At 50.5% G+C, this 12897-nt stretch overlaps 1 protein-coding gene across 5 annotated transcripts in view; it reads right to left on the reverse strand.

Moving 5' to 3' along the window:
• Positions 1–12897, reverse strand: part of GNB1L (G protein subunit beta 1 like) — a 73831-nt gene that overhangs the window by 23443 nt on the left and 37491 nt on the right. For all 5 annotated transcript variants that reach the window (XM_058281829.1, XM_058281832.2, XM_058281830.2 and 2 more), the window contains 3 exons: positions 11841–11991; positions 11444–11569; positions 257–419 (listed from right to left, as the gene is read on the reverse strand). In XM_058281829.1, coding sequence (XP_058137812.1) covers positions 257–419; positions 11444–11569; positions 11841–11971 — 420 coding nt within the window. In that variant the 5' untranslated portion in view covers positions 11972–11991. The remainder of the gene's footprint in view (positions 1–256; positions 420–11443; positions 11570–11840; positions 11992–12897) is intronic.

Genomic DNA, 12897 nt, shown 5'->3' on the forward strand with positions numbered 1-12897 from the left:
GCCCCCTGCCTCCTCCTTGTGGCCCCTAGCAGGAAGGCTGAAGCTTCGGGCACTTTGCAGGTGACAGGACGTGGTCTAGCTAGGTGTGGGAGGGCCCAAGGCTGCCAGGAAGGCTTGGGCGGTTGAGACCCGTGACCTGCACCCACTCCCCAGTTCCACAGTGCCCCTCGGGGGAGGTGTTCACGCTGAGCATGCCTCGTTAGGGGAAATGGTGCTGGGTCCTTGGATGAGGACCCACGGGTGGGACCGGCCTCACCTCGTCGTTGCCTTTTCCAGGCACAGCGAGCATCCAGTGCGGCTGCCCCCCGGCCAGGATGGAGCTCTTGCAGAAGCCCACGCTCTCAAGGGCCACGGTATCCACCACGGCATTCCTCCCCTCTGCCAGGTCCCACAGGTGCAGCTTCAGGTCACGGCCCTGGCTTCCCAAACCAAGAGAAAAGGCTGTGAGGTCCCCCAAGTGAGTGCCTGGTGCGCCCTGTCTGGAGTGTCCAGCATGGCCTGGCCAGCCACTGCATCCCACGGACCTTCCATGGTCACCTCCACCCAGGGCCACTGCCTCCCACGACCATTGCCACCCATGGCCACCGCCTCCCATGACTGCCACCTCCTCTGGCCACAGCTCCCATAGCCACTGCCCTCCAGGGCCACTGCCTCCCATGACCATGGCTCCCACAGCCACCACTCTAGAGGGACAACACCTCCGATGACCACAGCTTCTACAGCCACCCCCCCATGGCCACGGCTCCCACAGCCACTGCCCTCCAGGGCCACCACTTCCCATGACCATGGTTCCCACGACCACCATCTCCCATGGCCACGGCTCCCATAGCCACCACCCTCCAGGGCCACTGCTCTCCAGGGTCACCACCTCCCATGACCACGGTTCCCAGAGCTACCATCCTCCAGGGCTACCGCCCTCCAGGGTCACTGCCTCCCGTGGCCACCACCTCCCATGACCACAGCTCCCACAGTCACCACCCTCCAGGGCCACTGCCTCCCAGGGCCACTGCCTCCCATGACCACGACCAGCACCTTCCAGGGCCACTGCCTCCTGGCCTGGGCTGAAGGCAGGCCTTTATGCACATGTGGAGGGCATGTCCCCAGAGAGGAGCACAGGCACATCCAGATCTTGCCTGAAGGGCTTCTGAGCCTCAGAGCCAAACATGAGCATGGGTGCCCAAGATGCCCAAAACCAGGATGCACTCGGGGGTGGGGGGCGCAAGGACATGGCGCAGACTTAGCCTCCTGGGGGGCCTCCCACCACTACCCAGGCAGCCAAAACATGTGCACTCTCCCTCTGTTTTTTTTAAGGAAGTACTGGAGATTGAACCCAGAACCTTGGACATGGGAAGCAGGTACTCAACCACCTGAGCTACATCTGTTCCCCTCCCTCATTTTTGAATGAACTTTCATGACTTGGCAAGCTCACTCATCGGTACATTTCCAAGTAGATTCAAAACCTATGTTTGCACAGAAACCTGGGTCTGAGTGTTTATGGCAACTTGGGTCATAATCACCCAAACCTGGAAAGAACCCAGATGTCCTTCAAGACAACGGCCAACAAATGGGGGTACGTCAGTGCAGTGGACTGTTATATGGCACTAAAGAAAAGAACAGTGGACACACACAACAGCCTGCAGGGATCCTAAGTGCGTTTTGCTAAGTCACCCAAGCCAGACCTGAAGGTGACATTCTGTATGACTCCATTCATAAAACATCCTAGTGGGACAAAGCTCTAGGGGGGCAACGGGGAGGCGTCGCCTATCACGGGAGCACACAAGGGAACTTAGGGTGATGGCATTACTCTGTATGGTCCTGGGGTAAAACACATATGATTCTGTACACTTGGCAAGACCCACAGGACTGATGTAAATTTAAAAAAAAGAAATACCACCCCTCACCTGGATGTCAGGAGCCCAGGATGGAATGTGGACTGTGACTCTAATTGTGTTACAGACCTATGGGGCTTGGGAGCAAGGCAGCTGACCTCAGGAATTTTGGAAAAATTGTTCTCACTAGATACTGTCAGGGAAAGACAAAACCAATGCCATAAACCCTGGACCCTGGTTAGTAAACATGTTTGCCACAGAAGAACAGGCTGGTGGTTTTGAAACCTCTTCACATGCACACTTGGGTTGAATAGATGCAATATAATGCAAACAAATAGTCACTAGTGGGAGTCAGGTTTCTCCCTGTTGGAAAAAGACATTCCAAGGCAGCAAGTGGTGGTGGGATGAACCTGTGGTGCTGGTGGTGTTGGATGCACAAGTATGGACTCCCGTTTTTTAAAATATCTATCTATGATGAGGTACTGAAACAGACAGACAAGTGTAGGTGGGTGAGTTTGGAGGCACATCTGTATTTCTGAGCTCTGTCTGCTGAGAGGGATTAGTAGTGACACCCCAGGAGCCACAAGCACACATGGTGCTGGGTCTTGGTTCCTAACACCATCCTCCAATGAAAAGAGCCAGGTTTCTGGAGAAATGGCTGGCTCCAGGGCTGGAGCAGGGAAAAATGAAGATGAGTTTCGAGCATCTCATAATGCCAGAAATGAAGAATATGCTTAAAAACAATAAAATAAGCCTGGGGTATGTTTAAAGGACAGAGGAGCCATTCCCAAGGTGCTCCCAGTGGCCAAGACTGGAACAATTTGAGCAACAAAGTCAATAACAGTATTGGATCAAATGAGATAAAATAAATACCCATGTGGGAAGTGGACTTGGCCCAATGGATAGGGCATCTGCCTACCACATGGGAGGTCCGTGGTTCAAACCCCGGGCCTCCTTGACCCGTGTGGAGCTGGCCCATGTGCAGTGCTGATGCGCGCAAGGAGTGCCGTGCCACACAGGGGTGTCCCCTGCATAGGGGAGCCCCACGTGCAAGGAGTGCACCCCGTAAGGAGAGCCGCCCAGCGCGAAAATAAATGTAGCCTGCCCAAGAATGGCACCGCACACACGGAGAGCTGACACAACAAGAGGACGCAACAAAAAGAAACACAGATTCCTGGTGCTGCTAAGGTGCCGCTGATAAGGATGGAAGCGGTCACAGAAGAACACAGAGAGCAGACAACTGGGGGGAGGGGGGATGAATAAATAAATAAATACCCATGAATCCACATTCATATTCAATGACTAAGTTATGAATAAATGGCGAAAAGGGACAAAACTTTCTTATAGAAGAATTCTAAGGACTAAAAGTGGAAGGAATGAGGGAAATAGTCCCTTCTATAGGTCTCCAGGGCCTCCCTTGTGCAGGGAGCTGAGGGCCACGGTGGCTGCCAGTGTGGGGATAAGTGAGGGGCTGGCGGGCTCTGCCCAAAGCAACGTCTCCTCTGCCTGTCAAGACCTAAGTATGCCTGCTGGTCTGAGGCACTGTGGGCTGCCGTGGCCGAGCCACACTCCAGGGCTGTCGTGGTGGTCTCCACTGAGGCATCATACAGCCTGGCCTACTTGGCAGCACTGGGCGCTGTCTACCACCTCAAGAGCTATGGTGAGGCCAAGCCTCTGGCCACCTGCTTGGGCCACGTAGCTGATGCCTACAGCTTGTATGCTTCCAGGTTCTTGACCAAAAGTTTGGGGGACCTCTTGCTCCCAGCACCAACCTCAGTTCTCTGAATGTCAAGGAATTCCAGGATCGCTGGCCTCAACATTCCTGGTCATTATGGGGGTGTGGGGGTTCAACCTAGGGATGAGCAGAGCCCTGAGTGTCACCCTGGCTCAACTGTGGGCAACTGATCTGTGCCTGGAAAGTTTCAGGCTGTGCCCTGGAAGGTACTACAGCTATCCACCAACAGAAATGCAGGCGATTCCCCTCAGATTCTGCCCACAAAACTCAGGAGGAAGGGGAGTCCATGGACTGGTGCTGGACACTGTGGGTCTGTCTGCCAGGGATTGGCAAGGCCTCATTTGCAGAGGCTGCTGGGGCTCCATCACCCTAAAACCCCATGGGCAGCCTAACTGCACACTGTAGATCAGGCCCAAGAAACTGCTGGTTTAGCCTAACACCTGAGACGAAGGTTATATTTATTCTCTGTAATTTCCTATTTCAGACAAAAGCTGCATGGAAAGGTTAAGAACATTCCGAAGAATGCCTCACTCTGATCCGTTGTTTCGTCATCTTCTTTTTTACTATTGGAAAGTCATTTAAGTAACAGATTTAGAGTCTAGAGACAGCCTCTTTCCTGATAGGAGGTGGCATTTTAAGTGAGCTGTAGGTGCCATTGTTGTTTCAAAGCCTCAAGTGACCAAAGACACGGGTCTGGACTAATGGAAACGGAAACCAGGCAACGGAAACCAGGTTAAGATAAAGACTGTAGAGCCTGGGGCCAAAGGCTTCCTCTGAACACGTGGGGATGGGGATACGCTTAATTGCCTGGTGGGGGTGTCGTCATTTTGTCTAAAGGTTTGACATCTGTTCAGCTGGCAGGCTAAGGCTAGAAGCAAGGGGAGAGCCAAATTGAGGGATATTGGAAAATAAGTCCCTCCCATCCTTTTTCAGCCAGTGGCTTTTCGTCATTTCTTCATCAAATAAGTTAGAGCTAATTATACCTCTAACTTCTTGATTTAAACCTCATATTTACGCAGCGGCCTTTTATCTTGACTCATATGTATACCAAATGTTAAATGTAACTATTGCTGGGCATTTGGGATTCTGTTTTTCTTTAATATCAAACAAGGCCGCTGTTAAATGTCTTTGGAAATGGTTAAAAAAAAGAAAAAAGAAAGTTCCTGCTGCAACACCATGCTAAGAATATCTGCTGCGGGCAGAATCTGCTGATGGTTGCTAGAGCTAATGGAAAATAAATAAATAAATAATAAATGTGGGGTGTCTGCCTCACCTCCAAGCGTCACTCCCAAAACATCTGTTAGTCACTGTAGTGGTTTCATCTGTGGCCACACATTAGAGGACAGAGAAGGCAAAGGCACACATTGTCCCTTGACGGTGGGGACTAGGCAGCGCCCCTGGAATCAGGGGATCAGGGGCCGTGCCAGCAGGGACAGGTCACGTGGACACACACATTCCTCTGTGGAGATGCCACAAGAAGGTCCTTGACCTGGCGTTCTTCCTTCAAAACACCCAGGGCCCCAGCTAACCTTGACAGCACATCAGATACACCCAGATGGAGGTCCATTCTACCCAACACCTCAGCAGCATTCTTAAAAAATATCGAGGCCACGAAGAACATGGACAAAAATGAGAAGCTATGGGAACAGAGGGTACGCGCAAGGGCGGGGCAGCTCCGGGGCTCGTGGAAATGCTGTGGGCAACTCCTGAGAAGATGGACGCACCCACGGCCACCTCTTCCTTTGGCCAGATGAACCAGGCTATGGGCACGCACATGCCTTAGGAAAGTTTGGACAGTGGAGGTGTCTGTCTTCCCCAGATGGATCACAAACAACTCAGTCCCTGACAATCTCAGCTTCATTCTGGGAGAACCTGTCAAGCTGACGGCAAAACCTACATGGGGTGTCAGAGGACTGAGAACTGCCACGACACCTGAAGGATGGCATGGGAGGACATGTTCTCTGGGATGCCAAGATGGGCAGATGGCCATGAAAACAATGAGAGGAGGGTGTCCTGGGCCCAGGGACAGACATGGAGCCCAAGGGAAAAGCCCAGGGCACCAAAAAACATGCTCACATGCAGAGGGGCCTCCAACTTACTACAGGGGGGGCATGCTCACATGAGGAGGGGAGAGCAATCTGAAGTGACACCAACACCTTGTCCTCTTCCAATGACTCCCAGGCCTGCACTGGCCACACCTGCAGCAGCTGCCCAAAGGTGACCCCCTAGGCCCGCCAGCCCTGCCACACTCACCAGTCACTGGAATGAACTGGAGTTCATATAGTATTCGGTGGGTTGTAATCCAAAATTTTCTTTTTTTTTTTTCTCAAGTCACCCCAGTCTGACTCAGAGTCCCTCTAGTACAGCCCCCTTGTTCTTGAGCATGTCCAGATTTGTTGGCACAGCCAGAGAGTCTGGACATGGATTCAGCCATTTCTCCAAGGAACCCTGGCAGTGGAGAGAGAGATTTAGAGACCAAGATCTGGGTGCTAGTGTGCTCACAGCCACAAGGCACTGCTACTCCTGGGCCTTGTCAGCGGAAAGAGCTAGGGAAAATGTGTGTGTGCACGTGTACACACAAGTGCACGTGCACACATGCAATTATTTCTGTACACATCTTTGTGCATACATTTTAAAAATCCCACAAGTTTGGGCTGACATCTTCAATGCCACCCCTTGGGGTTCTTTCTCATCTACCCTTTTTCCATTCATTACTCCCTTCTCTGCCTGAGAAAAGCCTGCTCCCCTGAACCTCAAGCTGGTTACTAAAGTGCTCAATCAGTGAAACTCAAGTGCTCAATGGAACTGACCTCTCAACCTCGATGTCCATCTCTGTGATGTCCCCTCCCCAGCACCCTGTGTCCCTGGATACTCAGCATGCAGCCTTAGCACCTTTGCCTGACAGCCAGCCCCTTCATGCCCCCCTTCACAGATGCTAATGGCAATGAACTTGGAGGGGAAATGACGGGAAGTGAAAAAAGGAAGGGGGGGGGGAAGAGCTGGGAAAAGAAGGGAAGAAGGAAGCATGTCTGTCTTCTAATAAAATTATATGGAGACAATGGGATTCCACATGGAACTAAAGACCCTTCAAATGAAGACCCAATTACTTCATTCCAGATCAGTAATTGATTCCAGATGGGCCAGGAATCTAAAAGGCAAAACAATGATGCTCCTGGAAGGGAAGGGAGAGGACTTTATGACCTTGGGATGGGAACCTTTTACAAGACATAAAAGGCCCTCACCAAAAAGGGAAAGATGGGCAAATGTGACCTGATTGAAATGAATAACTTTTGGATCAAGATGGTGGAGTGAGAACCTCCAGGGCTCTGTTTCCCACAGAAGCTTTGAACAGTCAGCAAGAATTGGCAGAAACCTCTTTCCCAAAGCTCTCAAAAAGAGATAAAGAACTGTAGTAACAGACCTGAAACAAAGAAAAGGCCACTTAAACATTGTAGGATCTCCTCGTGTCCTGGATATGGGCTCCCTCCCCATATCCTCACAGGTTTGGTATGGACAAGGCCCATGCTCCCAGTATGGGTCCTTGATCCCATTTCCAGCGGGAACAGAGAAACTCTCATGTCCTTACTGGGAGCATGTATATCTGGGCCAATCTGTCTGGTGGCCACCTGAAGAACTGATTCAGGACACTTGCCACAGGCTCCCTGTCCCAGAACTTGCCCTGCATGTAGGAAGCAGCTCACAGAGCTCTTCTCCAGAATGCTGGAGAATGGTCAAATCACAGCTGCCTAGGGGAAGGGATTGCTGGTTGTGGGACATACAGTGCAGTGCCCTGAGTGTGAGGAATCGCTATTTCCTACGGAAAAGGGCATATTCATATCCATGTAATTGGGGAATTCCCAGGGCTACATGCACATGCACAAGACAAAAGAAATGCCCAGCCAAGCCTTGGCTTGAACCTATTCTCCCAGTTCATTGTATGGATAAGCCTGAAGGAGAACACTTTCACAGGTCAGTCTTCAAAGATGGAGAAAGGTGTTTTCTTTTTTTTTTTCTTCCTTTGTTGTTGTTATCAGCTCCTACATTCAAGGAAAACTCAGTTATAACACTAGCTATATACCAGCTTAAGGAATATATGCCTCAGGCTCTAAATCCCAGGGATAACACACTAAAATATCAAAATGTCCAAGTTTCAACAAAAGATTACAAAACATACAAAGACACAGGAAGTAAGGATCCAGGCAAAAGAGAAGATTAAAATATTAGAAACCATTAAGGAGGAGGACCAGGCCTGGGACATACCAGAAAAACACTTTTAAAAAATGGTCCTAAATATGCTCAAAGAGTTAAAGATAGACAAACATACTAAAAAGAAATCAGAAAAATAATAGGTGGACACAAAAAGAATATCAAAAGAGAAATGGAAATTATGAAAAGGAGCCAAACAGAGCTGAAGACCACAACAGAAGTTAAAAATTGCCTAGAGGGATTCAACAGGAAGTTGGAGCTGGCAGAAGAAAGAATCAGAGAACTTGAAGATAAGACAATTGATGTCATCCAGTCTGAGGAGCAGAAGGAAGAAATAATGAAGAAAAGTGAAAAGAACCTGAGGAACCTGTGGGATACTATCAAGGGTACCAGTCATACATTATGGGAGACCCAGAAGGAGAAGAAAGAGAGAAAGGGGCACGGGGAATACTAAAAAATAAATATAGGCTAAAAACTTCCCAAATTTAACAAGAGACATGAATATATACGTCCAAGACACTCAACAAATGCCAAACAGGCTAAACCCAAATAGACTCACACTGTGACATATAATAATCAAACTATCAAATAACCAAACAGAAAGAGAAAAGTCTGAAAGCCACAAGACAGAAGCAACGTGTCATGTTTGGGAGCCTCAGTAAGAGTAGGTACCAATGTTTCATTGAAAACCATGGAGATAAGAAGGCAGTGGAAGACATATTAAAAGGGCTGAAAGCAAAAAACCTCTATGTCAGACAAACTGTCTTTCAAAAATGAGGGAGAGATTTAGACATTTCAAGATAAACAAAAGCTGAGGAAGTTTGTCAGGACTAGACCAGCCCTACAAGAGATGTTAAAGAGAGTTCTGCAGGTTGAAAAGAAAGGACACTAGAGCATAGATCGAAGCCACATAAAGAATCAGGAAGCTCTCCAGTGAGGGTAACGATATGGGTAACTATAAATGCCAGTATTATTGTATTTTTGCTCTGTAACTCCACTCTTTGCTTCCTATAGGATCTAAAAGTCAAATGCATAAGATGTAATGAGAAATCAGTGTTTTGGACTCATAAACATGTCATTTGTGACAGGAACTATATAAAGGTGGGGGGGACAGACGGGTTGAGAAATATAATTTGTATATTGTATTCAAGTTAAGCTGGTATCAAAGCAAAAGAGATTGTTATATTTAGAATGTTAAATTTCAGCCCTATGGTAACTACAAATAAAACTAGAGAAGATGCAAGCTCATGAAAAACAGAAAGTAGAATACAGTTTGCCAGGGGTAAGGGAGGGAGGGATGTGGAGTTAATGCTTAACGGGTGGAGGCTTTCTGTTTGGCGTAGAGGAAAAGTTCTAGTAATGGAACGTGGTGAAGGTACCATAACATAGAGAAGGTACCATAATCTACTGAATGGTATTCCTGGGAGGGATTGAGATGGGAAATTTTAAGCTATATATATGTTTCCACAATTAGAGAAAGAAAAAGAAAGAGCAACTAAAGAGATGATGACAAATGTGATATATGATCCTGGGTGGGATCTAATAAAGGAGAAAAGTCTCAAAAAGACATTTTTGGGACATATGAACAAATTGAAATCTATACTGTAAGCTTTATAGCAATGTTGAAGTTCTTGAACTTGATAACTGTATAAGGTGGTTACTAAAGTGAATATCCTTGTTCTTGGGAAACGTACAAGGCAGTCTTAAGTGTTCAAAGAGTTGATGTACACAATCTACACTCATGTTCAGATACATATAGATATAATAGATGATAGACAGATAGACTATCTGACAGACAGGTGGAGGATGCTGGAATTCTCTGTATGGAGTTTGCATCATTTCTGCAACTCTCCCATATGTTTGAGGTTATTTCAAAATAAAAAGTTTAAAGAAAAAAAACATAATTTTTGTTCATCAAAGATACTATCATCAGAGTGAAAACTTACAAGCCATCATGTCAGGGAAGTAATCTGTGATAAAAAAATCTATCTTCTCTAAAAGAGAAAAAGAACTCCTCTAACTCAATAAGAAAAAGACAGTCAACCCAATGGGAAAAGTGGCAAGAGATTTAAGAGTCTTTCCAAATGGCAAATAAATTCACGAAGAAGGGTTCTGCCTCACTGAGTGCGCAGAAAAAAACACCAGCTTAAACCCCAACCAGGTGCTCCCAGGCAGATGGCAGGGGTACAGACTGGCACCAGTGGCCTGGGCACCGTCTGCTAAAGTCAGTAGTCTGCATACCTCTGGGCATACACAACAAACCTGCTGAGATATGTGTAAGTCCGAGGAGGCATGGCCAAGAAGCTGCTTCGAACTTCCTCCACTGCTCTGTTGTGGACACCCACATCTCCATCGACAGAAAGGATGGATACAAGGTAGAATGAAACAACTAAATCTGAGCCCACGCACCAGAGGAACACACACAGAAGAAATGAAAGAACTAATGGAGCTTCAGGACGCCCAGGTGGGTCTTCCCAGGCCAAAGAGGAGAGGCCGGCCGAAGTCAGCTCCAAGGGAGTCTGCGCCACGTGGTTCTGTTTGTTTAAGCAAAGAAAAGACCAGACCAAACCAGGCTCTGCTTTTAGAGACGCATATTCAGGAGGTGAAGCAAGAAAACAGAGCAAGGGGCTCTGGGCAGGTGCTGCCTCTTGCAGCTGGCCAGCGCCGAGGGGCCTTCTGGAACTGGGACCTCAGGTGCTCACTGGGATAATACGAACACCTGTATGTTTGTTCTCTCACTTTCTGTAAGCTACAGTTCACAATAAAAGGGGGAAACCCACCATGCAGGCGGCTGTGTGCGGGGCCAGGTGTGTCATCAGGCGTGCGGCTGGGGGAGGGAAGCCAGAATTGCAGGCCTCTCGGTCTCTGCCGCCCTTGGCAAAGAGTGAGGACGCACCCCTGTGAAGGGCCACTTTAGGGACAAGGCTTCCACCCCCTGAGTGCACGGGGCACCTGGGGAAGGGACTGGGCCCAAGTGTTTGCCAATGTGCCTGGAGCACCTGCTCCCCAACCACTTGTGGGAGCCTCCTGGCTGGCGGTGGCCTCGCCACCCAGTCCCCCCAGCCTCCTGCTCCTTGGCATGCACCCTACGCTCCTCCCAGGAAGGCAGAGCCGCCCCTCCCCAGTCTCTCTCGCCCCTGCCCTGCCTGGACACCGACCCCTGCCACCTCTCAGCTCCATGTGTCCTCCCTGCTCACAAGAGGGCCAGGGCAAAGACCCTAGCCGACACCAGGACCTCGCCCTGCCCAGGCTGCCTGCCCACTGTGGGGCCCCAGGGGCTGCCTAGACTCCAGCCTCTCACAGCCACTCATGTCATGGAGCTCCCAGCCTCCCACGAGGCCACCAGCAGCACCCGAGAGTCATAGCCCACCCCCCCAGGCCTATTCCCCAGGTGACTGGCTTTTGGTCTGCACACACCATGGTGCACCTCTGTACCTCTGTGGGGTGGGGGAGAGGGGGAGCTTCTGAGGGGCTCAGTGTGGTGAGGAGACCTGGCCAAGATCGGGGGCAGGGTGATAAGTATGGGGCCTGGAGGATGCCACTTCTGCTGTCACCCCACCCTCCCATTTTGTCATGGTCGTCCTGGACCAGTCAGCTCAGGCCCTGTTCCCTACCCCACCAGCCCCCACTCTCCCTCCAGGAGACCTGTGGGAAAAGGGCCATGGAGACCCACCTGAGAAGCTGGTGCCCAGGGGGCAGCGTCTGCAGCCAGGTCACACACTGACCCCCATGGCCATCCAGTGTGGCAACAGTCCTCCGGGTCTGCAGGTTCCAGATGTGCACCAGGCCATGCAGAGACCTGTTCCAAACAAGCACACTGTGGCAATTTGGGAAGGGTGGGTTGCTGGGGGCTGATATGGCCAAGGCCCGGCTGGTGGGCTGGGGCCATGGCTGGTGGTTCCACCTAGAGCTGGCAGACAGTCTCCCCGCATGAGTGGAGGGGCAGGAGGCATGTACCATCCCAAAGACAGTATGCTGGAGGGCCCTGGGATCCACTGAGGTGACGGGAAGGGCCTTCGGATGTTGCTTGCACAACAGAGGAGCGGAAAGGGAAGGGTGGCCACACTCACCCTGAGAGGAGAAGTGGGTGTCCCGGGCCCTGGGCTCCTCTGCAGAAATGCAGCGCGTGGACTGCCGCCTGGGTGCCTCGGAGCACAAACCGGGGGTCTGGCGGTGGTGGAGGCTGGAGGGGATTTGCCATGTCGAGTGAGGCCCAGTCACCTGGGGGCAAAGGATGGTGGGTGAAATACCCCATGTGTACCCCCCTCCGACACCCCTCATAGGAAGGCAGCCTTAGCACAGCGTTCAGAACTACCACCGTGCTCAGGGCCTCGGCTCTCCCTTGCCCCCTGGAAGTGGCCAAGTGGCCTTCTGGCTGACAAGGGACTGGAACCTGCATGGGGAAAGGGCCCGGCCAGGGTCAGGAAGCGAATTCTTCCCTGTTTCCGGCCTCTTCTAGCTGCTGCTCCTGCCGGGACTCTGGGAGTCCTCCCTGGACACCACCCTCCCCCATTCCTCCCCCTTTCTACCCCCAACCCTCCCCCTTTCTACCCCCATCCCTCCCCTCTCCCTCCTTCTCACCTTATCCCTTGCCCTCCCTCCCTTGCACATCCCCATCTCTTGCCCTCCTTTGCCTCTTATCCCTTACCTGCTATAGCAGTTTGATATGGTTATGAATTCCAAAAATAGATTTTGGATTATGTTTGTAATCTGGTCTGTACCTAGGTGAGATTGAGTTATGATTGGGGCTTTGACTGGGCCACATCATTAGGGTGTTGAGTCCCCACCCATTGGTGGGTGGGGACTCACAGATAAAAGACATGGCAAAGGACAGAGTTGAGGGTTTCTGAGTTGGAGATTTGATGTTGGAGTAAGACGCTGAAGTCTTAAGCTGGAGCCCCAGGAAGTCAGCTCACAGAGGAAAGAGAAGCAAGCCCCAGGAAGAGAGGACGTGAGCCAGGAGAAGAACACAGAGGAACAGAGATGGCTCCTTAGACAGGTCAGAAACCCCAGGGAGAGAGACAGAGCCATTCACCTGATAGTTTACAGCTGACCTTGTGGAGAGAGGCAAAGTCTAGAGAGCCTCATAATCCACAGCTGACCTTGTGGAGAAAACAGAGGAGCTGA

This window comes from Dasypus novemcinctus, chromosome 19, assembly GCF_030445035.2.
Source record: "Dasypus novemcinctus isolate mDasNov1 chromosome 19, mDasNov1.1.hap2, whole genome shotgun sequence".
NCBI classification, from domain to species: domain Eukaryota; kingdom Metazoa; phylum Chordata; class Mammalia; order Cingulata; family Dasypodidae; genus Dasypus; species Dasypus novemcinctus.